The sequence below is a fragment of the Colobus angolensis genome, unplaced genomic scaffold (genome assembly GCF_000951035.1).
Source record: "Colobus angolensis palliatus isolate OR3802 unplaced genomic scaffold, Cang.pa_1.0 Scaffold125, whole genome shotgun sequence".
NCBI lineage: Eukaryota > Metazoa > Chordata > Mammalia > Primates > Cercopithecidae > Colobus > Colobus angolensis.
This window is the reverse complement of record NW_012113697.1, coordinates 3976406-4003643: the sequence shown is the minus strand read 5'-3', so window position 1 is coordinate 4003643 and position 27238 is coordinate 3976406. Positions and strand designations below refer to the sequence as shown.

Here is a 27238-nt window from a genome sequence, read left to right as displayed (position 1 = left end):
TGCCTCCTGGGTTCAAGCGATTCTCCTGCCTCAGCCTCCTGAGTAGCTGAGACTACAGGCGCCTACCACCACGACCAGCTAATTTTTGCGTTTTTAGTAAAGACAGGGTTTCACTATATTGGCCAAGCTGGTCTGGAACTCCTGACCTCGTGATCTGCCTGCCTTGGCCTCCCAAAGTCCCTGCCTCCTGATTTTTCATATCAATTTCCTGTTTATATCTGGATCCATTTCTAGGTGTTTTACTCATTGTTCTATTTATTCACCCCAGTGTCAATTTCACATTGTTTTAACTAAGATAGCTTCATACGGAGACTTGATTTCCGGTGGAACAAATCACTCTTTCTGGTTCTTTCTCAACAATGCCATTTTTCATCCTTTGCTTTTCCATATCAATTTTAGGAAATATTTGTCAGAATTAAGAAAGAAACCCATTTGATTTCTTATTGAAATTGCATTTTTGGGAAAGTGGTGATACCTCATCATCCCTCCATGAACTCAGTATTTCTCTCCATTTATTTCTGGTTTCATTTATTCCCTTCAATAGTATGCTGTAGCTTTCATGTGAAGATCTAGCTCGTCCCTTTGTATATTTATTACTTACCTGCTTTGTGAGGGGTGTTTTTGGTGTTTTAATTGATAACTTTTCAATTAACAATTTGTTTTTGCTGGGTACAAAATGTGATTTAATTTCCAGTATTAATTTTCTATCCAACAAGCTTGTTGTTAAATGCTCTTATGAGTTCCGGTTGTTTACGTGAATATTCTCTTAGATTTTCTAAGTAGAAAATTAGATGTTGAACAGTAACAGTTTTATTACATCCTTAACTATCCTTATACATTTTATTTTATTTTTTTCTTCACTTTTTACACAGTTTGGAGCCTCCTATATAATGATGACTAGAAAATACCATAGCAGTCATATTTGTCGTATTCTTGATTTGAAAGAGAATATTTTATTTTACGATTAGGTATGTTTGCTGTAGGTTTGGGGATGATATCTATTATTAAAGAGAAAACTCATTTATTCCTCGTTTGCTAGCAGTTTTTAGAAACCTTACGCATCCATTTCAATGTCATATTGTTTTACTCTGTTAATCAATTAATGTAGTAAATTATTTTCATAGTTTTTTTCTAGTATTTCTCCTTACATTTCCAGGACTTGGTCATCATATACTAATTTATACATATTTAGTTGGGATTTTTAAAATTGTTATTCATCAGGGAGATTAAGCATATAATTTTACTTTCACATACTGCATCATTAATGCAGTGTTTTCATTTAACTTTCAGATTTTTGCCAATCTGTTAAAAAATAATAATAATAGTAAGGTGTAGTTTTAATATACATTTTCATTACAAGTGAGATTGACTGTCCTTGTTCATTAACCTCATTTGTACAAAGAAAAAGTAACTACGTGTAGTTTTGATGTATATTTCTGTTATTATGAGCGAGGTGGAGCATCTATTAATATATTCAACAGAAATTTTTATTTCCTTCACCATGAACTTTCTTTTCATATCCTTCACCCCATCTATCTATTGAATTATTGATTTCTTTCTTTATTTGTGGAGAATTTCTTTACATATTAAGATTAACCATTTTACTATAACATGTTTTCTTAGTTTGTTCTTTGTGTTTTGCTCTCATTGCTATACTTTGCCTGTGATATTTTTGTCATGAAATATTTTTATTTTTCTGCAGTTGGATTGGTCAATTTTTATGCATTCATGAAATTTATTTTTCTTTTAACATAGGTTCATTCAGATAGAGTTAGAAAATCCCCACTCAGAGATTATTTCTCCTATTTTTTCTCTTATTTTCCTGCCTTTTTTTAGTTAAATCATTGATCCAGTTGGCATTTACTCTAGTGTGCTTTATAAGATCAAGATCTGGGCAAGCGCAGTGGCTCATACCTGTAATCCCAGCACTTAGGGAGGCCGAGGCCGGTGGATCACCTGAGGTTGGGAGTTCGAGGCCAAGCCTGACTAACATGGTGAAATCCCGTCTCTACTAAAAATACAAAAAAATTAGCCGGGCATGGTGGCGCATACCTGTAATCCCAGCTACTCGGGAGGCTGAGGCAGGAGAATCACTTGAACCTGTGAGGCAGAGGTTGCAGTAAGTCGAGGTCGCACCACTGCGCTCCAGCCTGGGCAACACGAGCGAAACTCTATCTCAAAAAAAAAAAAGAAAATCAAGATCTAACCATAATTTTTTCAGATCCCGGTTTTCCTAATGCAGTACCATATATTGAATAGTTCATCTTTTCCCCGTTGATTTAAGGTGTCCTGCTTATCGTGTACTAAATTCCATGGAGCCGTTCTGCTTTCTCCTCATTTTCTCTCATCAACAGTGATAGCTTGCTCTTGTTAAATATATGGACCTATCTGTATGTTTGTTATGGCCCTTTTTGCCGGGGGTCTTACAGCTATTTTTGATCATATTAGCCATGTTTCCTGCTAAATATTAAACTCCTGGAGGGTACCATTCCAAAAGAGTAAAAAATACAGTAGTTAGGGAAACAAATGCTTTGAGCAGAAGAAGAGAAGACAGTTGAAGGCTCTTGTGCTACCAACTATTTACCCCAGGACAAGAGGGTACCCTACCCTCTGTTCCAATCATTAACATACTCATTCTTCTGCCCTGGGTTTGGAGTAGACATGGTGTCTGTCCAGCTTCACCAGCAAGAGAGTTGGTACATGGCCTAAAAACCACTGACCTGTGTCCCAAGGCAGGATGACTTCCCATGTCTGATTGCATCATTTAGCGAGATGCCAAGGCTGCCTATCTGTGCTCTGTTTTTTTCCCAGGGGAGATCCCAGATCTGTACTCTGATGATGAAGTCGAAAACATCATAAGCAATGTGAGGAATGAAGTCAAGAGCCAGGGTCTGGTTGACAACAGAGAGAACTGTTGGAAGTTCTTTATAGATCGGGTCCAGCGACAGCTGAAGGTAAAGAGCATTTACTGACAGGGACAGGCAGAGACCCGAGATGATTCATGGGAGCTTCCACTGATATTTCAGGCACAACTGTTCTTATTGATTGTCTAGAGTGGGTGGTGAGTGTGCGGCACCCTTCTCAGCCTGAGCACAGTTGCCAAGACACCCTTCTCATCTGCTTTAAGGGCAGCAGCATCCCTTGTGGATCATGCAGTCTCAGCATTTTTGATCTGTTGGCTGGTGAGGCTGGCTAGCATTTACAGATATTGTCTCTGTTGGATGTGCTTCCCAATCTTCCGGGAGCTAGAGAACCCAAGGCCATATCTGCCTCTCTGAGTATTTCTCTGATGCCTTCCTGGTTCTCCCCACCCTTCTGACTTCTCAGGTGACTCTCTGTTTCTCCCCTGTGGGGAACAAGCTAAGAGTCCGCAGCAGGAAGTTCCCAGCCATTGTGAACTGCACAGCCATCCACTGGTTCCACGAGTGGCCTCAGCAAGCATTGGAGTCTGTCAGCCTCCGCTTCTTGCAGAACACAGAGGGCATTGAGGTGAGAGGGAAAAGGAGACACTCCTAAAGGTCCTTCCCAGATGAGGGTACAACGAACTCCATGTCCAGGATGTCAGGGTTAAAGATCAAGCTTGGAGCATAGGTTTCCACATGGTGGAGGAATGGGTGGGGTGAGGGGTGAGCAGTTGCCTCTAATCTTCAACAGGAGATAATCTTTTCATTTCTTGCTCTTTGGTTTTAGCCCACAGTAAAGCAGTCGATTAGCAAGTTCATGGCCTTTGTCCACACAAGTGCCAACCAAACATCCCAGTCTTATCTGAGCAATGAGCAGCGCTACAACTACACAACTCCCAAGTCCTTTCTGGAGTTCATCAGACTCTACCAGAGCTTGTTGTACAGGCACAGAAAAGAGCTCAAGTGCAAGACAGAGCGGCTAGAGAACGGGCTGCTGAAGCTGCACAGCACCTCCGCCCAGGTGAGCAATGTCCCACTCCCTCCACCTGCAGGGGACTTGGAGCCGAAGCAGCCCTTTCCAGTGAACTGGAGGGATCACAATCAAGATCTGAAAAATATTTATGGTTTTCCAGGGACTCCCATGTCATCAGTATCTATTATGTTCTCATGTATTGCTTTCATCTCTTTTTTCTCTACATTGTAGGAGAGCTCTTCAAGTTTATTCTTATCCATAGTAACAGTATCCTTACCACCAGTAACAGTCCAAAAGTTCAGGCTGAGTTCCCCAGCAGAAGTGCATATCCCCTACTCAGGTCTGATCCACTCCCTCTCATTGCTGCTGGAATGCCCTGAAGCACCTCTTCCCTCTTCCTCTTTGCAATTTCTTCCTTTTCCTCTCCAGTTCACTTCCCTTCCATCCTCAAAACCAAAAGAAATGAATGGTGAAAGGAAATGGGAAATGGCTGCAGGGTTATGCCATTTTTGTTTGTTTTGTCTTACTCCGTTATCTGTCAAAGAGCCATTGGAACCTCAGTTTTTCAAAAAATCCTGTCTCATTTCATGCATCTCTAAGTAGTTATCTATCTCTGAGTAGTTGGCCATTGAAAGAAGGCGCCTTTCAGCCGGGTGCGGTGGCTAACGCCAGTAATCCTAGCTTTGTGGGAGGCCGAGGCAGGCGGATCATGAGGTCAAAAGATTGAGACCATCCTGGCCAACATGATGAAACCCCATCTCTACTAAAAATACAAAAATTATCTGGGCATGGTGGCAGGCCCCTGTAGTTCCAGCTACTCAGGAGGCTGAGACAGGAGAATCACTTGAACCCAGGAGGCATAAACTGCAGTAAGCCAAGATCATGCCACTGCACTCCAGCCTGGGCGACAGAGTGAGACTCTGTCTCAAAAAAAAAAGAAAGAAAGAAAGAAAAAAAGAAAGAAGGTCCCTGTCATCCTGTCCTTGTTGTTTTTCTGTTTACTCCTCCAAATGGAACAGGTTTATTTCAGTCGATTTGCTCATCTTCCCTTGGGAGTTGGGGCCAACTCTTGCAGCTGCTTCGCCTCTGCTCACGCCCATCAAATACTGCCTCCTCGATGACCCCTTTCTATTTTCTCTTCTCCAGCAGCAGAGCCAGCCTCTCATTAAGGTGGTGAAATTTCATGAATTTGCACAATTAAACTGAAATCGTGATCCACCTAATTCTTGGACATCACATGTTCCTATAGTTATCTGAGCCTTTCATTTTCCTTTGGAATTGTTCTATTGAACTTTCTCCTTTTGGCTTGTCCTTTTGCCCCTCTTCAGTTTCTTGATTCAGAAGTATTAAATGTACCTAAAGGATTTAAGTTCATTTAGTGGGATGCAGTGAGCCCTCGCAATCTATACACATAGTCTTTCTTCTGCTCAGGAAATGGTCCTTCTGTGATATGGTTTCACTCATCAGATCTGGTCTCTCCTCTGGGAGCAATAGTCAGTTGGATGGGGTCCCCGTACCCCATATCTATTATGTTCTCGTGTGTTGCTTTCATCATGTTGGCTTTTTTTCTCTACATTGTAGGAGAGCTTTTCAAGTTCACTCTCACCAATACTAATTTAATAGTGTGTAATATTGCTTCTGCTTCTTACAATGAAGACTTTGCAATGAAGACTTTCATTATGCCATTGAATTTTTAATTTCCTAACAACCCTTTCGCATTTTATCCTTTTCTTTTTTCAATGCATCCTATTGCTTTTTTATTTCAGCCTGTTTTTCTGCTACAGTTTCACAGAAACTATCCTATTGATAATGCCAAACAGGTTCCTCCATGTTTTTCCTAGGTCTGGTAGTGGATCATTTTCAGTTTTGTCTTATTCTCCTTCCCCTTCCCCTTCTCCTTCTCCTCCTTCTTCTTTTTCCATTCTTTGGAAAAAGAAGAAGAAGTGCTATTCCATTCTTTGCTCTGTAGTTTTATATAGACCTTTTTTTCTTCTTTATTTACCTTCAGGCAACATGGGATCAGTTCAACCTCAATGTTTGCCAACAAATGCCATGTGCAAATTATCTGTGATGCCCCTGTCTTTCCCTTTGTATGACGATGAAAACCCCTTCTTAGGATTCCAGTTCAGGGCAGGGTAAGCTATACAGATCCCAGTCTAGGTCCTAGGAGTTTACTTTTGCTATAGAAAGGTAATATCTTTTCTCCTGATCACTTTCTGTTTGTTTCAATCTCTGAATCTGTAGCAAAGAGCATAGAATACAATCTCAGAATGCAGTACTACCAGATTTTTAAAAACATCTTCCACCTCCCCATTGTCCTTCCTCTCTTCACCACCTATCATGCCCTCACAACATTCTCCACCAGCCCTGTTCTCCCTCCTATCTGTTTATCCTCTGGGAATTGCTGGCCCATCCGTGTGAAGAATGGTTGCCAGGAAGTAAGGGATAGGAAGAGTACTTTGATCCTCTCATGGGGCAGAACCCAGTATTCTATTTTGTACGGAGCCTGGGTCTTTGAACAGAGACTGTAGAATGCACAGTTTCTGTGTTACTGTTTTAGGTGATCTCTGTTTAACAAGGAGATGCCTGGCTATACCATTAAGTGACTCCAGCTCTAGCTGCACACAGTGGAGAATCCTCCCAAGTCCTGGTCTTGCCAGGAGCCAGTACAGGTTCTTGTCTTTGCCCCACAAAAGAATTTGAAAGCAAGACCAAAGTGATAGTATGTAAGCTTTATGCACACACTCAAGAGAGATATGTCGGCATGCTAAAAAGAACAAGCCATGCCCAACATGGAGGGCTCACATACTATATGGAAAAGCGTAATGATGGCACAAAATATTCTATAATAAGGGAAGAGTTTTCTGGGAAATAGGCATGCAATTCCCTGAATCAGGACTTTTCTTGACTAAATATGGTTCATCTGGAACTATCATAGTGTCAGGTGCATGATGGGAGTGGGAGGTTTCCCCATGGAAATTTTATGGCAATAGGGACATAATGAAGCCAAGGGTTGACAGCTGGTCAGGTTTTCGGCCATCTTGGATTTAACCAGTTTCAGCTGGTTTCTTCTCTGTTACATTCTTTTCTGTGCCTAGAGCAGGATGTGTGCAATCTGTCTTTATTGTTAAGCCTGTTGTAACAGTTCCTTTCTACTAGGGGGTGGGTCTTTGTGCTAACCTGTTTGGCCTCGTTTGCATTGCTTTTGGTTGCCTGCAAGTAATCATGCCGATTCCCTGCTAACTGCCTGCCTCATTGGCATCATATTCAGCATCTGAAACCATCAACAATGACCTTCTTATGTTATATTCTCTACTTCAATGAATGATACGTCTATCTATCCAGTTCCCTAGGCCGGAAGCTGGGGGGTAATTTTAGACTCTTCCCTTTCCTCAGTTCCCACGTTTAAAAATTAATAAATTCTCTATGTTTTCTAAATATCTCTCAATTCTGTCCTCTTAAGTCCTTCTTTTTTCTCTTTCTTTCTTTCTTTTTCTTTCTTTCTTTCTTTCTTTCTTTCTTTCTTTCTTTCTTTCTTTCTTTCTTTCTTTCTTTCTTTCTTTCTCTTTCTTTCTTTCTTTTTCTTTCTTTCTTTCTTTCTTTCTTTCTTTCTTTCTTTCATTTTCTTTCTTTCTTTCTGTCTTTCTTTTCTTTCTTTCTTTTCTTTTTCTCTCTCTCTTTCTTTCTTTTTTTTTTTTTTGACAGAGTCTCGCTGTATCGCCCAGGCTGGAGTGCAGTGGCATGATCTTGGCTCACTGCAACCTCCGCCTCCCAAGTTCAAGCGGTTCTCCTGCCTCAACCTCCCCAGTAGCTGGGACTACAGGTGCCCGCCACCACACCCAGCTAATTTTTGTATTTTTAGTAGAGACGGGGTTTCCCCATGTTGGCCAGGATGGTCTCAATCTCTTGACCTCAAGTGATCCATCCGCCTCAGCTTCCCAAAGTGCTGGGATTACAGGTGTGAGTCACCATGCCCAGCCAAGTCCCTACTTTCAACGTCTTGATTTACACACTTCTTACCTGGATGATTTCAACAAACTGAACTCTCAATCCAGCAGCACCCACTACCTCTTGCATCACCCACTATGTGAGGCCGTTCTTGCATTGCTATAAAATACCTGAGGCTAGGTCATTTATCAAGAAAAGAAGTTTAATTGAATCACAGTTCTGCTGGCTGTACAGGAAGCATTACACTGGCATCTGCACGGCTTCTGTGAAAGCCTCAGGGAGCTTTTACTGATAGAGGAAGGCGAAGTGGGACTAAGCATCTTACATGGTGAGAATGAGAGTAAGACCAAGAGTTAGAGAGGAGGTACCACTCACTTTTAAATGACTACATCTCACAAGAACTCACTCACTTTCACAAGGACAGTACCAAGGAGATGGTGCTAAACCATTCATGAGACCTATACCCCTATGTTCCAGTCACCTCCCGCCAGGCCCCACCTCCAACATTTGACAATTTGACATGAAATTTCTCAGGGACGTATATTCAAACTATATTACCCACCCAGGCCAAAGTTCTTGGGATCATCCTTGGTTCTCCTTATTCTTTTTTTTTGAGACAGAGCTTCACTCTGTCACCCAGGCTGGAGTGCAATGGCATGATCTCGGCTTACCGCAACCTCCACCTTCAAGTGATTCTCCTGCCTCAGCCTTCCAAGTAGCTGGGATTACAGGCATGCGCTACCACCCCTGGCTAATTTTTGTATTTTCAGTAGAGACGGGGTTTCATCATATTGGTCAGGCTGGTCTTGAACTCCTGACCTCAGGTGATCCACATCCTTGGTTCTTCTTACTCTCCTCTTACTCTCACACCCATACCCAAACCATGAGAAGATCACTATTGACTCTGACTTCAAAATATGCCCAGAATCCCACCTTGTCTCACCCCCTTCAAAGCACTGCTGCTGAGTCACGGATCTCTTTTACCTTCATAGCGACAAGACCCGTCTAACTAGTTTATTTGCTTCTACTCTTGCCCCCTCTGTAGTCTATTCTCAGCTGAGCAGCCAGAGTGGTCAATTTAGAACATAAATCAGAGGCTGGGCGTGATGGCTCACACCTGTAATCCCAGCACTTTGGAAATCCAAGACGGGTGGATCACCTGAGGTTAGGAGTTCAACACCAGCCTGGCCAACACAGTGAAATCTTGTCTCTACAAAAATACAAAAATTAGCCAGGCACAGTGGCATGTGCCTGTAATCCCAGCTACTTCGGAGGCTGAAGCAGGAGAATCACTCGAACCTGGGAGGCGGAGGTTGCAGTGAGCTGAGATTGCGCCATTGCACTCCAGCCTGGGCAACAAGAGTGAAACTCCGTCTCAAAAAAAAAAAAAAAAAGATAGTGCCCGAACAGAGTGGGCACTCATTAAATATTTGTTGAATGAATAAATTACTGAATGAATAACATTCTGTTTAGTTCCCCAGACTGTATGCTAGTGGCATCCTAGATGAGCACTACCCTTGCGTATTTCTGCATCCTTTTCTTCCTCAGTTCTACCGCACTGTGCCCTAGAGTCCAACAGTACTCTTGCAGTGCCCCCAAAACTCTACAACTGGTTCACATCTCTGCATCTTTACATGTACCCTCACCTTGTCATCACTTCCAAGACCTGAACAATTTGTTCCTCGCTGCTCCAGAAGCCCTTTCTAAACTCTGAGCAGTTATGCATTCCCTTCTGTCTGGTTCCATCCTTGAATTATGTCTCCTCTCCTGCATCTATCAAGCTCTGCTGCTATTAGTCCTTCAAGGGCAGAGACCAGGATTCATTTATCTTTTAGCATCAGGAACTGACACATGGCAAACACCCTACAAATGGGTGAATAAATGGATAGGTGAATAGATGATGGGTGGAGAGGCAAATTAACACTGATCAGTCCCAACATTACCTGCGAGCTCAGAGTGGGGGTGGGGGATAATTCTCGGCAATATTGTGCACATGGTATTCATTCCATAAACACTTAGCAATGGTTATAGTAATGATTCTTCTAGTAAAAATGGTATCTATGGTTCCTATCTCTGTAATAAACTCTCAATCTGCAGTTGTTCCTTTGGTATAAAAACACCAAAGTATACCATCAAAATAGTGGTATAAGGCTAAGGACTTGAGTTATTTTGTGTTGGTATCCTACTGCTTGATTATGAGAGGTTTTGATGCTGGTAATCTGGTGGGAGGAGGCAAAATGAATGTTATAGCCTTAGCTTAGATAAAAGACAAATCTATTTAGCAATGATAATTGTGTTAGAAGTAGTAATGATAATTGTAATAGTGACGAAAATTAACAATTATATTGTAAAGTTCAGGAACTTATTTAATTACTTACTTACTTGCTTATTTATTTATTTATTCATGTATTTTTGAGACTGAGTCTTGCTCTGTCACCCAGGCTGGAATGTAGTGGCCTGATCTCGGCTCATTGCAACCTCTGCCTCCCAGGTTCAAACGATTCTCGTGCCTCAGCCTCTGAAGTAGCTGGGACTACAGGCACGTGCCACCACACCCAGCTAATTTTTGTATTTTTAGTAGGTCTCGCCATGTTGGCCAGGCTGGTCTCAAACTCTTGGCCTCAGGTGATCCTCCTGCTTGGGCCTTCCAAAGTGCTGGAATTACAGGCATGAGCCACCACACCTGGTCAAAGTTCATAAACTTTAGACTTATAATTTCATTCTTAGAGCTGATCATAAATGTAACTTTATTTTTCTGTAGCTGAATTCAACATGGCTCTGGATCCATCTTATTCATTTAAGAGTAGAAAGCTCTTAATATTAATCTTGCATTGCATTGTAATGTAGTCACATCAAGTTAAAAACTTAGTCTTTGAGGGGCAGTCAGTTCAGAGTTAAAACTCTCCCACAGGCCTGTTTCCCTCGGGAGGGTCTTTTCCTCCTTCTCTCTGTGGTGGGCTTGGGTTTCCAAAGGTGTGACGATACATCCTGGCGGACCCCTCCAGTTCTCACTGGCTCTGGTGACAAATGCTGGTCCAACCAGATCTGGAGGTGGCATCTTCTGTTTTTGCATCAGTGTCAGCTGAAGTCTCACAGCTGGTGTCATTGCTTCCTTTCTCTTGACATTGCCAGGTCCCCCTTTCCTGACTTGGGTTTCACTTGTCCCTCATTGGCGTTGCTCAGAGACCACAGTCCTCCCAGCACCTACATCTAACTCAGGTGTAGTCATGAGGAAGAGAGTGTTGTTGGATTGAAGAAATGTTTATAAAAGACCTGAAGGTCATTGCCAATTGCCTGCATATAGGACTTCATCCACACGTCTGTCAATCTGGAAACTTACATTCAATTTATCCTGGGGTTTTCAAAGAGTCTCAGGTCATCAAACTTACCTGAAGTTGAAAATTTCATAATTCATTGTGACATATTAGGATTCTTTTGGTTGTAACTGAAAATTCTAACTCAAATTCATTTAGTGAGAAAAAACTAAAAATGAAGGGAAGATGGAAAGGGATGGGAGGGAAAGTAAAGAGAGGAAAGAGAAAATCTTGAGATTACATGATGTAGTTGTCAAGACCTTTTTGATGGCAACCAATGAAAATCCAACTAAAGTTGGTTTAGGCAAAACGACAAAATAAAATGAATGAATTAGTTCGTATAACTGAAAAGTCAGAGATAGAGCTTAATTTGAAAAGGGCTGGAGCTAGAGACTTGCATGATATTCTGTACATCTTGGTTTTCCCATAGTTGAAGAATCTCTGTGACTTGGATACTCTCAATGGGCAAGGCAGGATCAAATGACAGCTGGAATAAGCCCCAGTGAAACTATAAGGATTTGGAAGTGGGAGTTCTCCAAAGGAAACTTAAACTAAGTAACCAGAATAAAAGTGAACATTTATTAGGCAGGCAAACATTACAGGCATAGGTAGGACATCTGTATCTAAAAGGAAAGCTTCCTTGAAATGCAAATTCATATCAGAAAGTGTTGGATGACCATATGGACACAGAGTAAGCAGGAAAATATCTCTAAGTTTCTGTTTTAGTCCAGTTTATGTTGTGCTAAGGGAATACCTAAGGCTGGGCAATTTATAAAGAAAAGAGGTTTATTTGGCTCATGGTTCTGAAGGCTGTACACAAAGCACTGCACCAACATCTGCATCTGATGAAGGCCTCAAGCTGCTTCTTTCCATGGTGGAAGGGAAAGTGGAGCTGATGTGTGCAGATATCACATGGCAAGAGAGGAGGCAAGAGAGAGAGGGGAGGGAGATGCCAGGCTTTTTAAAAATTATCAGCTTTCAAGGGAACTAATAAAGTGAGAACTCACTCACCCAACCCCACAGGACACAAATATCTTCCACTTGTGCCCACCTCCAACATAGGGGATCAAATTTCAACATGAGGTTTGGAGGGTCAAATATCCAAACTGTAACAGTCTCCAGCCCTCAGTGGAGTATTTATTGCTGTTGATTGCCCTGGGCTTCTTCTCCTTCTCTGGCACCAGTGATGCTATCCCATCTTTCCCCAAATCCTAGAGCTGCCTGAAGAAAGAGAGTTCTCCCCCATAGGCAATGCAGGGAAAACACTCCTTTTCGGTTCTTCTAGTTCCTTCTCAGTTTTATGCCCAAGCTGACTGGAGTGCTGCAGAAACATCGTGGGAAACCTGACTGCTCTCTTTAGCGTCATGTGCCTGGTTCCTTGAAGAAGGGAGGGTCACCCACCACCACTCAGTCAGCACCATTTACTATGGTCCCGATTCAGGGGACCAGCAGGGCTGAGGAAAAGGGTCTCTTCTGTGTTTATGGCATGCTCCCTCTCAACCTTCCCATCCAAGTGTGGGTGTGTCTAAATAAAGAGACCTCCAAAGTATAGCTGGGATGTTTTAAATAAGGGAGAAGAGAAAGATGTAAAGTAACCATTTCAACTTCCCATTCTATTGCAGAAGAACCATAAAATGAACCTGAGTTATGCGTCCTCTGAAGCTTGGTTGGGGGAGCCCTAATTCTGACTGATGGGACCCTCCTGTCACTCCATGTCATGGTTTAAGAGCTGTGAAGCTCCTATTCACAGTGCTGGTGGTTTTTACCTTGGGCCTGAGGTCATAAGCCATATCTGCAATCAACAAAACAAAACAACAACCAAAAAAAAAAAGCCACTTCAATTTTCTCAACTCTCCCAAGATTTAAAAAGGAACAAAAAGTTACTGGTGTGTTTGCTGACTGGAGTGATTATGCCGCTCAATCATTTTGATTTACAATTGCATCTTTGTCCCTGTAGAAATAACTCTCTGCAGCTGAACCACGGGAGATGGAAACGGATTAACCTTTCAACTCGTGAATATAAGACGACTTGTAGGGAGCAGGCCTACATTTGAGGTTAACACAATGTCTCCTGTTTCTGTGAATACACAAAATTAAAGAGCATTCTCTTTTTTTCCCTTTCCTTTTCTTTTGATCTGCCATGAAAAGGGAGTTATCAGCAGTGTCTAAGCCTCAGTTTTATTTTTCCCCTTATGCATTTTGCATCACAAAGCATTTGAATCTGTTTGATGTGTTTCAGGAGCTCTGAAGTAACCTTTGGTTGTTGCGTGAAATAGACTGCAGAAAAATGAGAGGCAAGAGGTCGTTCTGGAACGTAAAGTTTATGGGCCATATTGCAAATACAAATAGCTTCTTTACTTTCTAGAAATAAATAGGTCTGTGTCTTTCCTTTGCATCTGAAAAGGCCATTACACTAGGCCAATGACACTCAAACCTAGACGGGCATCAGAGTCACCGCTAAAACAGATTGCCACCCCCAGAATTTCTGATTCAGTACATCTGGATTAAGACTTGAGAGTCTGCATTTCTAACAAGTTCCCAGGTGATGCTGATGCTGCTGGGCCAGGGATCACATCACTCAGCTGATCTGAATGTAGATAGAAAACCGTCCTTCCCTCCCAGCTCATGAGCAGAATAGACGTTTTCTCAGGTGCTGATATTCCCATCACTTTATTACTGCCTCCAGGTGACATATGACTTCAGAGGCTGGGCTGGATGGGAAACTCAGCTGGCCTGGGCCATTGGGACTCTTACTGTTCAACTTTAATCTGGCCATCTATTTCTAGTAAGGATTGTGTAAATAAATGAAGACCAATTACATGAGAACAATCAAAGGCTATTTATTCACAGCTGGCTCTAGCAAGCAAGTCAGCCACCATCACTTGTGCTTAGCTACTCAAAGGCAGGCAGAAAAGTAGAAAAACTTTATAGTAAAAACAGGGAAGGCTTCCAGTATGCCCTGCGGTAGGCAGGCTCACTGGAAGTCCGGTGTTCTATGTGATTGGTTAGGGGAGCATGTTTGGCTTTCTCTGGTTGGTCCACGGTTGGAAGCAGGGATAAAAATTAAGGAAGTTGTTTATCATTAATCAAGTCCTGGCCATCTGGAGCCAATTGCTGTAGGAGTTTTTGTTTGTCTTCCTGGAATATTACTAGAGATAGAAGTCCAACTTCCTACAAGTCTGACTTAGCAAACTGGCTTCCTGGGCTGGTTATTGTAGAAAAGGGGTTGGTTCCTGGGCAAGTGGCTTCAGATTGTGGATCAGAGGTCAGTTTTTATATATGATCTGTCATTGTCCATTTGGACGTTCAGTCTCTCAGGATTCACAGTAGACATTCTCTTTTTGTGTCTTGTTTAAATCTTTGGCACGCTCCACATTTGCCACTTTTAATTAAATTAGGGCCTACTCTGTGAAAAGTATTATGTTAAGTACACGAAGCTTTATAAGCTATAGCTACTAATGTCAGCGAGAAGCAGCCTAAGCCATTTTGGCATCAAGGAGAAAGGTCAGGGCCGGGTGCGGTGGCTCACGCCTGTAATTTCAACACTTTGGGAGGCTGAGGCTGACAGATCACCTGAGATCAGGAGCTTGAGACCAGCCTGACCAACATGGTGAAACCCCATCTCTACTAAAAATACAAAAATTAGCTTGGCTTGGTGGTGCATGCCTGTAGTTTCAGTTACCTGGGCGGCTGAGACGGGAGAATCTCTTAAACCCAGGAGGCGGAGGTTGCAGTGGGCCGAGATCACGCCACTGCATTCCAGCCTGGGTGACAGAATGACACTCTGTCTCAAAAAAAGAAAGAAGAAATAAAGAAAGGTCAGGGCACATGTAATTTAGAGTATTCCAGCACATTTACTATGGTGGAGAGAGGACATCCAGAGTTCCTGGGAAAGAAACCCAGGTGGGGGAGCCTGGTCCCATCCGAGAGCACAGCTTTGTACCTTTGTATCAGGAGCTATCATCTGTTCTGCTCCACAGAGTTGGGTCCTCAGGCCATGCCCAACAGGCCAGTGACTAGTCCAGTGCCCACAGTCTCTCTGGTCATGACTCCTGATAAGTCCCGTGCTTCTCCAACACAGGTGGATGATCTGAAAACCAAGTTGGCCACCCAGGAAGTGGAGCTGAAGCAGAAAAATGAAGATGCAGACAAACTGATTCAGGTGGTGGGTGTGGAGACTGATAAAGTGAGCAGAGAGAAAGCCATGGCAGATGAGGAGGAGCAGAAAGTGGCCCTCATCATGCTAGAGGTGAAGCAGAAGCAGAAGGACTGTGAGGAGGACCTGGCAAAGGCAGAGCCAGCACTCACAGCAGCGCAGGCAGCCCTAAACACCCTCAACAAGGTAAGAGGACTGTCTGCCATACCTGCTCATCCTTCAGGGGCTGGTAGACCCAGAGACCACCTTGGCATTCCCAAGAGATGCAAGGCCAGTGTTGGGAGGGTTTAGGGTGGACTCCAGCTGTCGCTGATTTACTCATGAAGCAAGCAAACATTTCTTAGGACTGTCTGTTCGGTTCCATGGGCTACCAATGAAACCCGGAGATGGGAATCTTAGAACCATCCAGAACGTGAAAAATCAGCTGATCCAAACTCCTCACTTCACATATAAGAAAACCAAGGCCCAGGGAGGAGGACGGACTAGGCCAGAGTCATAAACTTAGATATTAGAGCAGAGACTTGAATTTACATCTTCAAAATCCAATCCCAGAGATCTTCCTTCTCCAGTAACTCAGGACCCCATCTTGCCTGTTAGGTTCTGTGGGACACACGAGCCCTTTAAGGTTCTTTTGTTAAATGTTTAAGAAAAGACAATAAAATAAGATGTTAGCCTCAAAATATACTTTTTAATCTATAAAATCAAAATTGGTAAGTATTTAATTAAGTGGCAACCACATAACTGTATGTCAACTAAATTAAACTCATAAATTTACTCTGGAAGGAAGGTGGGGAGGGCATGAGGCTAAGCCACTCTTTCTTTTCTCATTTTTCATTTTAACTTTTTTTCCCACTTGGATAACCACAGCTGAGAGGCAAAGGTGGAAGGAAAAAAGGGGTCAGTCAGATTCAAGTCATTATGAGTTGGCACCAGAGATGGACAGAAAGCTGCCCCCTTTTCTGTTGAGATGCTCACATATGTTTTTTGGAGATGCTCTACCAGTCACTGGGGACCTCACCCCTACAGATTGCTTTCTCTGCCTTCTCCCGAGAGTCTGGCAGTTCCCTTTCTTCCTTCAAACGAAACACTTAGGCAAGTTCTAAAACAACCTATGGTGGCTCAGCCATGCAAGTGGCTCACATCTGGTCCACTGGAGATTCCCACACCACCTTTCCCCGAACAAGCTCTAAGAGGCTTCCCATGCTGAATACTCTGCCCACATGTCTCGGGACTAGCCCGCTATTTGTATGCACTCTAGATTTCTGGGATATAAGTTAGACCCCAGTCTCCTGTGCCAGTCAAACTGCAAGAGAAACATGTTAAGCTCACTGAGTAGTCTTTTTGAAGTCCCTCCTTCCATATTTTCTGCGAAAAGAAGTGGCTGCTCCACATCCTCCCTTGAAGGCACTGTGGGTGGGACACACCAGTAGTCCTCATGAAAGTTTCCTCCTAATCTCTAACTTCCTGACTCTCTTATATCCTCAATTAGAGTAAAGGGTTGAAGAATCAAAAAAGCTCATCTTCTGAAACCTTCTTGAATTCTGCATAGTCCCCTCATACCTCACTTTGGAATGTAGCATCTATTGGCTCAGGGCCTCAACTAGGCACATTGTAAAATCCTATTACGTATGGTTATAAAAACAATTATATTTAATGTGAGCTGTGAGTTCATTTTTGTATTTTTTATGAGGTGGTATAGGGAAACCCTAAAAGTAAGGGTGTCCAAGTCCAATCAAGTTCTTAAATGAGCCTCTACTGCAATAAAAAATACAAAATTTCTCCAATAGGAATTTGCTATATCATTGGGTAGGCCAGGATCAGAGGTGTTACCTGGCTGTGCCACTGTTTCTGAGCCTGAAGCTTTCCTACAGCCAGACGGGCTTCTCTCTGGCCCCTCACAGCAACATTCTGCTCATCTGTAGGCCTTTGATTACACTGTACCCTCCCTCTGCCTCATTTAGGGCCCCTCTCCTTTCATTCCGTCTAAATCTTACCCAATTTTCAAAATCAACCTTACATTCCAGATCCTTGTCTTCTGTTTCTGATTTCCAGAACACAAAAGATAGAACCACTTTATTTACACACCTTCATGTCTTGTTCACTGATCATTCCTTGCCAAAAAGACAAACGTCTTTCATAAGCTCTTTTGACACAGGCTTTATATTTCCTAAGATGACCATAGTTCAAATACCGGCTGCACTGCTTACTAACTTCATGGCTCTGGGAATAATTTTTTTTTTTTTTGGAGACGGAGCCTCGCTCTGTTGCCCAGGTTGGAGTGCAGTGGCACGATCTCGGCTCACTACAAGCTCCGCCTCCCGGGTTCACGCCATTCTCCTGCCTCAGACTCCAGAGTAGCTGGGACTACAGGCGCCCGCCACAACGCCTGGCTAATTTTTTGTATTTTTAGTAGAGGCGGGGTTTCACTGTATTAGCCAGGATGGTCTCCATCTCCTGACCTCATTGTGATCTGTCCACCTCAGGCTCCCAAAGTGCTGGGATTACAAGCGTGAGCCACCGCGCCCAGCCAACTCTGGGAATAATTTTATCGTCTCAGAGCTTCCATTTTCTCATCTGTGAAATAGAAGTAATGGTAATACCGTCCCCATTACATTGTTTCAAGGAATAAATGAGATTAGTGTGTGAAAACTAGCTAACAGATGATAGCCACTCAGTAAATATTTGTTGTTGGTGGTAGTGATGGTGGTGATGTTGTCATAACCAGAGTTATCACTTCTGTTTCCACAAAACTGCAAACACAATGAACATTAATAAATACTATTTGGTTAATTTGATTAATTGATAGATTGAAATAAATAATAGGTATGTAACTTGAGAAGTGATGGAATAGAATACTGAAAATCACACTGGATTTGAAGTCTAGACAACAGAAGTAAAATTCATTTTTAATAAATACCTACTATGTGCCAGGTAATATGATAGATACTGTCTTCGAACTAGTGTATAGCTTGGTACAAGTCACTGAAGTCCTTGATTCCTCAGTTTCTTTTCCCTATAATTAGAGAGGGACAAACAGGAATTAACAGGTTCTTCGTGTCACTTTACACTCCCATCCAATCTACAAACTACTTTCAAGGTATATCCAAAATTCAAATGCTTTGGATTTTTTTATATGCTGCTAACACTTGGGTCCAAGCCACCATCATCTCTGCCTTGAACTATGGCAATAGCCTCTAAGTTGCTCTCTCTGCTCCCACCCATATTCCAACATGGTCTTTGCCCGTTACAGCAGTCTGAGTAATCTTTTTGTAAAAACAGGTGTTTGACCATGTCATCTCTGTGTTCAGAATCTTCCATGGTTTCCCATCACATTCAGAATAAAACCCAAAGATGTCACCATAGCCTAAAAGGCCCTCCATTATTTTGTCTGTGCCACCTCTCCCGCACCAGTTACCACTCTTCCTTTTGCTGTTCTACTCCACCCACGCCAGCCTTCTTGCTGGTCTTAAACGCTGCAAGCACAGTCCCACCCCAGGACCTTTGAACTAGTGCTTGCCTCTGCATGGAAGGTTCATCTTCCAAGTATCTCCATGGTTCCCTGCTGTTCTTTCAGGTGTTGGCCCCAAAGTCACCTCATCAGGAAGCAAATAATAAAGGCATTCATTAATTTCAGAAAAAAATTAAGATATACAAGAAAGAAAATTAATCCAAAATGAACAATAGTTATATTCATGGGCATACTGAGTGTTAATTTAACTAAGAGTTTGATATAACCATAATGGGGAGAGGGAAAGGAAGTCAATAATGATAACTATGAATACTCAACATTCTACAGTACCAAGTCCCTGGATAATGTCTTAAATGAAAAAGCAGCAGCATAAGCATGTTCTTTATCAATAAGGAGTAAAATCTAGAAAGTAATGGTGGGTGGCCGGGCGTGGTGGATCACGCCTGTAATCCCAGCACTTTGGGAGGCCGAGGTGGGCGGATCATGAGGTCAGGAGATCAAGACCATCTTGGCTAACACGGTGAAACCCCATCTCTACTAAAAATACAAAACATTAGCCCGGTGTGGTGGCAGGTGCCTGTAGTCCCAGCAACTTGGGAGGCTGAGGCAGGAGAATGGCGTGAACCCGGGGGACGGAGCTTGCAGTGAGCTGAGATCGCCTCTCTGCACTCCAGCCTGGGTGACAGAGCGAGACTGCGTCTCATAAAAAAAAAGAAAGTAATGGTGGAGGAAATTGAAAGTGGTGACTTCTGGAGAGACAGAACTGGCGTGAAATGGGCATGTGTTTTGTTCCCAGCCTTGTTTGTAGCGGTATTACAGCTTGTAAACTACGTGCATGTGTTACATTAGCAGAAGTAAAAATTTAAAAATTTCAGAGACTTGAGATCATAGAAGAAGGCATAGCCAACTGCCCAGCCTGGTAGGAAATAGGGAAGAGAAACCCCATGAAGCAGAGAGTATAAAGATGAATATTTTACTAGATGGAGAAGGTGGTAGAAAAGAACATCCCAGGAAGGAACAACCTTTGCAAAGACCCAGATGAATGAAGGGTGTGGTATATCTGAGCTGTGGGTAGAGAAGTGGGTGCCTTAGAAGGTGATGTGGCAGGGGAGGCTCTAAAGGTGAGTTGAACAAGACAATTAACAGTCCATCCATCACTAAGAAGTTTAACTGTAGACCAGTTCACAATCTACAGGTGGCAATTCATTACTGGGTTGCAACAGCGCTTTTTTAATGAAATAGAATAGTCCACAGTACACCACCTGTAGTAAGGACAAATATTGCTTCATGAACCCAAGGACTCCTGGACTATCCTTAAACCCTTCTGCACTCACAGGACTCTGGTATTTAAGGGCCATTTCTCTGTTTTCTCATTATTTGCAAAGTTAACAATAAATCTTTAGCTAATACATAAAGAATACCTATAAATCAGAGGTGGGTAGTAACTCTCTGCACACTTTAAGTGTCCATTTTGGCAGTTTTATTTTGTTTTTATAGCTGAACTAAAATAAATCCAGTAAAACTTTTTCTGCCTTCATTTAGGAATGGTTTATCTTGCAATTTCATGGTCTTCCTCCCCCCCACCCCTCAAAGTTATTTGGAATGTTCTGTTTACTTCCCATGCATTTTTTTTACAGTGAACTTATTTCTTCTTATACAAATAATAGGTAATAGCATTTTTGTTGTTGAAAATGACTCAAATAGTATAAAATATATAGGGTCAACATAAAGTCACCCTTACTTTCCAGTTCAGCCCCTGACCTCTCCTAATGATAGCTCCTATAATAATTTGGGGTGTGTCTATTTCAGCAGTTTTTCTACACATTTATATTTGTATTAATGCACATATAAAACAAATCTCAAATACAAATGGGCATTACCAAATTACTTTCCCTCCTGTTTATTGTATGTACTTAAGGTATGATGCTTTTGATATGTATATACATAGTAAAATGATTGCCACAGTCGAGCAAATTAACATATTCATCACCTCACATAGTTATGTTTATGTATGTACGGTAAGAGTACCTAAAATCTGCTTTCTTAGCAAAGTTCCCATATACAATAATATGTGTTGGTGAAAGTGTGAAGAAATGGGAATGCTTGTGCACTGTTGGTGAGAATGCGGATTGGTACAGCTGCTATGGAAAACAGTACACAGAGGCTTCTCAAAACTTTACAAATAGAAACAGCATATGACCCAGCAATCCCTCTTTTGGGTATATACCCAAGGGAAATGAAATCAACACCTCATAGAGATGTCTGCACTCCTTTATTCATTGCAGCCTCATTCCCAAAAGCCACAATATGGAGAAAACATAAATGTCCGTCGACATTATACAAGACATCCTGCATTTGCAACAACACTGATGAGCCTAGAAGACATTATACTAAGTGAAATGCGTCAGACATAAACAGAAATACACTGTATGGTCTCACATATGGAATCTCACTTTCCCTCTTGATATAAGATTTTATTTCACGTCAGTACATGTATTGAAACCCCATTTATTTAATGCTTCATAGGACTCTGTCTTCTGCTGGTACTGCATTCAGTTTAATTATTCTTCTATTTTTGAGCATTTAGTTTATTTTTTCCAATACAATTTTCCTTGTACCTATATCCTTATTGTTTGTGTGTAAGAATTTCTCTGGGCAAACAAGAAGTACAATTGCTTGACAGAACAACATGGTCGGCTAAATAATGCCTCTCCCCCAAACAGTTCCACATCCCAATCTCTGAAGCATGTGAATCTTGCCTCATGTAACAAAAGTGACTTTGCAGATATCATTAAGTTAAGGATCTTGAGACAGGGGGATTATCTGGGATTATCCAGGTGGGCCCTAAGTAATCACAAGCGTTCAGAGAAGAGAGAGAAAAAAGGTCGGAATAAGGAAGTGACGTGATGACAGACGTAGAGGGAAAAAAATATTGTGTGATATGGGGCCATGAGCCAAGGAATCGGACAACCTCTGGAAGCTGAAAAGGGTGTGCAACGGATTCTCCACGAAAGCTTCCGGAAGGAATCAGCCCTCCCAACCGCTTGATTTTAGGACGTGTGACCTCCAGGATGGCAAGATAGTACATCCATGTTGTTTTGAGTCAGGAAGTTTGCTGTAACTTGTTATGGAAACAATAGAAACCTCTTAAAATAATATGCTCTTTTTAAAAAATACATTCTGCCAAATTTCTATCCAAAATAGCTGTTCTTACAGTTCTGAACACTGCTTCTCCCACATCCTGGCCAACCTTAGATATTTTTAGTCACTTCAGTTTTACTCAATGAAATGACTTTTCAAATTCTCACTTTTATTTTAACTTTAAGTGGTTTCATTCTAATGAAACCAGGTGTTGATCAAAGAAAATGATCAAGGCAAGTCTCAATCATTTTAGGAGGTTTATTTGCCAAGGTTAAGGACATGCCCAGGAAAGAACATAGAGCCACGAGAAAAATGTGGTCCATGCTTTTTCCAAACAGGCTCTGGGAACCTCAATGTTTAAAAGGAAAGGAGCAGGTATTGAGGAAAGAGAAAAAACATTTTTTAAAGGGTGTGGGTAAGTTAAGAGGCAAATGGTTGCATCATTTTGAGTCTTTATTCAGCCGTTCACAAGTGAGAGGAGGGTAGGGGAATAGTCACTTATGCGTCCATCTAGCTCGGTGAATCTGCATTTTTACGTAAGATAACATAAACATAGGGTAGAGGAAGCAATCAGACATGTATTTGTCTCAGGTGAACAGAAGGATGATTTTCAGTTCTGTCCTTTGTCCCGTCCCTGTGAAGACAAGCTGTCAATTTACATTGTCAGGGTAAAATTCAACAGAACTGTTTTAGGATAAAGATCTTGGGGTCCACAAGGAATTTCCTTTTGGGCAAATTGTGAGGGAAGTATGTAGCTTTTTTATCTTTGCAGCTATTTTATTTAGGAACCAAACGAGAGGCAGGTTTGTGTGACCCAGTTCACAGCTCAACTTTTCCCTTTGGCTTAGTGAGTTCGGGGTCCTGAGATTTATTTTCCTTTCACATGGACATCTTTTTAAATCTTTAGATTTCTTTTTCTGTTTATTACCTATTCAGATCCTATGCCCATTTTCTCACAAGGTAGTTTTCCTTCTTTTTATTTCCTTCCTTTCTTTTCAGTTTCTCATTATAAACTTTTGCTATGAGTCCCTTGGTATATATATGTTGTAATAGTATTGCCAGTTTGTTATTTGTCCTCTAACTTAATATTAACAAGTAATAAAAAAGGATTTTATAATCTAATAATTTGGGGAATTCTAGGAGAAGTCAGGGTCTTCATTACTAGCTTAATACTAAAAGTGATAGATATAGCACATGAAAATAAAACCTCAGATTAATCTAACTTATTAATGGTGGTGTAAGATATCAACATGAAATACTAGTAAGTTGACTTTCGCAATTTATTGAAACAATATGCCACCAACTGGTAAAGTTTTTAATTTAGTATATAATGCTATTTATTTATGCATACCCAAGCATACATTAAAAAGAAAAGCTTTGTAATCGCTGTGTTAGTCAGGGTTCTCTAGAGGGATAGAACTAGCAGGATAGATGGACATATGAAGTGGAGTTTATTAAGGAGTATTGACTCCTTCCATCACTAGATGAAGCTCCACAATAAGCTATCTGCAAGCTGAGGATCAAGGAAGCCAGTCCGTGTCCCAACACCTCAAAAGTAGGGAAGCTGACAGTGCAGCCTTCAGTCTGTGGCCAAAGGCCTGAGAGCCCCTGGAAAACAACTGGTGTAAATCCAAGAGTCCAAAAGCTGAAGAACTTGGAGTCTGATGTTAGAGGGCAGAAAGCATCCAGCACAGGACAAAGATGAAGACCAGTAGACCCAGCAAAAGTGGCTTTTCCCACCTTCTCCTGCCTGCTTTTTTCTAGCTATTCTAGCGGTGCTGGCAGCTGATTAGATGGTGCCTACCCAGATTGAGGCTGGGTCTGCCTCTCCCAGTCCACTGACTCAAGTGTTAATCTCTTGGCAACACCCTCACAGACACACCCAGGAACAATACTTTGCATCCTTCAATCCAATCAAGTTGACACTTCATGTTAATCATCACAGTCACCCTGAGAAATGTCAAAATGATATTTAACACAATTCAACATCTATTCCTTGTTAAAACTCTCAGTCAAGTAGAAATAAAGTAATATTTGAATACTTCGCTAGCAGATGGAAATCAACCTCAATCCAGGAGCAAAACCTTCCATCTAATGATAGAACCCAAGAGGTACTGCCATTAACATAGAGAAAGTGTGATGACAACCCCCTTCAACACTATAATTTAAAAATGTGTCCTAGATTTCTAGACAATGAAATAATGAATTAAAAAATCTCAATCATATAAATGTTGTGAAATATCAAACATAATATTATTCATGGATGGTATAAAAAATAAAACAAATGAAAGGGAAAGTTAAGGACTCATTGCAAAATAAATTTTAAAATACAATAGCTTTCCTAATATCCACAATAGCCAGTTAGAAAATGTATCTTCAAAATAACAACCAAAACATACGGCACAAATAAGTGTAAAGAAATTTGTTGAAACTGTGAAGAAAACTACATATCCTTATTGAAGGATATTTTAAAAGATGTGAATAAACAGATGTATTTTGTGTACTGGGAGATCCAGTTTTATAAGGACACTATTTCTCCAATTTACTTAAAAGTAAAATACTACTCTAACTGAACTCCAATTTGATTTTTGGCGTATTTGTCTCTACTGTTATTAAAAGTTCTTATCATTTAACCATTATTAAAGATCCAATAACCTATGTGTTCAACAATATAAAGTTAGCCAAATAAATTATGTATATCCAGATGGAAGAAAAGTGTGCATTGGTTATTTTAAATCATATTTCCAAAAGTAATTGATAAGAAAAACTTTAAGATTTTATTTTCAGTAAAAAAGTAGGTTCGAAATTAGCATAGTGATTGATACGTATATTTGTATACATACATGTATGTGTGTGTGTGTGTATATATATATATATATACACACAGAGAGAGAGAGAGAATAATAGAGATACATAAAAAAGAAAGCTACTGAATGAATCACACCAGGATGTAATATTTTATTTCTGGTTAATAAAATTATGAATCTTGTTTTTATCTTTATCTTTGCTCAATATTCCACAATAAGTATATACTCTTAATAAATGGACAAAACAGTATTATCTTGTATAACAGTTAAGAATAATAAAGAAATAAAACTGTAAAAGAACCAGAAAACTTCTCATAAGTTTTCAGATCAGTTTGTATGTGTGTGAAATGTCTTTCTAAATGCAGAAACAAAGAACCATATTTAGAAAAGGACTGTTAAATGTGACTTCATAAAACCTTTAAATTTCTGTAGATCACAAAATACCATAAACAAACTTTTTTGCATTAAACAGAAGTGTAATAATTTATTATAATCTTGAAGGGAAAAGTTCAGATTGTATTTTTGATAATTTTAACATTAATATATTATTACAACATGAAGAAAGTTTTTTTGAAATTTTGTTTTAGTCATTTCCTTTGAAGTCACATTATGGTAACATCTTTTTTTTTTTTTTTTTTTTTTTGAGACAGAGTCTTGCTCTGTCTCCCAGGCTGGAGTGCAGTGGTACAATCTCGGCTCACTGCAACTTCCACCTCCTGAATTCAAGTGATTCTCCTGCCTCAGCCTCCAGAGTAGCTGGGATTACAGGTGCACACCACCATGCCCGACTAATTTTTTGTATTTTTAGTAGAGATAGGGTTTCACCATGCTGGCCAGGCTGGTGTCGAACTCCTGACTTTGTGATTCACCTGCCTTGGCCTCCCAAAGTGCTTGGATTGCAGGTGTCAGCCACTTGTGCCCGGCCAGTAACATCTTTTTTAATTATTTAACTTTTAAGTTCAGGGTACATGTGCAAGTTTCTGATAGAGATAAACTTGTGTCATGAAGGTTTGTTTTACAGATTATTTCATCACCCAAGTACTAAGCCTAGGACCCAACACTGGCACGAGATTGTATTTCACTGTGGTTTTGATTTGCATTTCTCTAATGATTAGCTATGTTGAGCTTTCTTTCATATGTTTGTTGGCCACATGCATGTCTTCTTTTGAGAAGTGTCTGTTCATGTCCTTTGTCCACTTTTTAATGAGGTTGTTTTTTTCTTGTAAATTTAAGTTCCTTATAGTTGCTGGATATTAGACTTTTGTCAGATCCAAGCTTGCAAAAATTTTCTCCTATTCTGTAGGTTCTCTGTTCACCCTGCTGATAGTTTTCTTTGCTGTGCAGAAGCTCTTTAGTTTAATTAGATCTCATTTGTCAATTTTTGCTTTGGTTGCGATTGCTTTTGGTATCTTTGGCATGAAATCCTTGCTCATTCCTATGTCCAGAATGGTATTGCCTAGGTTGTCTTTTTGGGTTTTACATTTAAGTCTTTAATCCATCTTGAGTTAATTTTTGTATATGTTGTAAGGAAGGGGTCCAGTCTAAATCTTCTGCATATGGCTAGCCAGTTATTTCAGCACTATTTATTGAATAGAGAGTCATTTCCTCATTACTTGTTTTTGTCAGGTTTGTTGAAGATCAAATGGTTGTGGATGTGTGGCCTTATAGTTCTGGGTTCTCCATTTTGTTCCAATTGATCTGGTCTATGTGTCTGTTTTTGTACCAGTGCCATAAACAAAATTTTAAAAGAGATTTGCAACACATATGCAAAAACAGTAAATATTCTCTATGTATGAAAAGCTCTCATGAGTTGTACTGGGAATCTCCCATTTGTTCTGCTCCCCTCCTCTTATTGCCCCCAACCCAGTTACACTTTGCCCTTCCCAACTCTGTTCTTTCCCTAACCTGGGAGATTGGATTTGCATGAATTGTTTCAATGGACTGCCTTTGCCCTCTAGCTTTTTGTGACCTTTGGCCACGCTGAGTACCAGAAGATCATAGGAAGGAGAAAGAGAGTGAGATCCTGGTAGTCATTTCTTCGGCCTCCATCTGCCCTCCATTAACAGTTACAGATCCTGTAGCCCTCCTTCTCCAGAGGGCCCACTCTCTCTCTCTCCAGGTTCTGCTAACCCCTCCTCTCCCTTGTCTCCTCAAGCCCAGAGTGGAAATGGAACCACCCCAGCTCCACTCACCCTAACATTACTAGCCCAGAGTAATGTACTATCTCGTAGGTCTCTTCAATCTACACTTTCATAAATAGTTCCTTTAGTTAACTTTCCTTAAAAGAGCTGGTGTGTTGTATCATCATTTTGCCTGCAGAAACCGTAACAATTATAGTAATAAAAAAGAAAAATAGCTCAGTAGAAATGTAGGCAAAGGACAAGAACAAACAACTCACAAAATAAAAACTCCAAATAGTTTATCAACATGGAAAAAAGTTTAGCATCACTAGGAAATACACATATGTATGCATAATATGCATATGTTAATTAAACCAATGTTGTGATCTTATTTTTTTTTTTTTTTT

General features: G+C 40.9%; 1 protein-coding gene across 1 annotated transcript in view; it reads left to right on the top strand.

Annotated features, from left to right (window-relative positions):
• Positions 1-27238, top strand: part of DNAH9 (dynein, axonemal, heavy chain 9) — a 392924-nt gene that overhangs the window by 249977 nt on the left and 115709 nt on the right. The window contains exons 46-49 of the mRNA XM_011933244.1: positions 2812-2954; positions 3328-3489; positions 3691-3924; positions 15220-15480. Coding sequence (XP_011788634.1) covers positions 2812-2954; positions 3328-3489; positions 3691-3924; positions 15220-15480 — 800 coding nt within the window. The remainder of the gene's footprint in view (positions 1-2811; positions 2955-3327; positions 3490-3690; positions 3925-15219; positions 15481-27238) is intronic.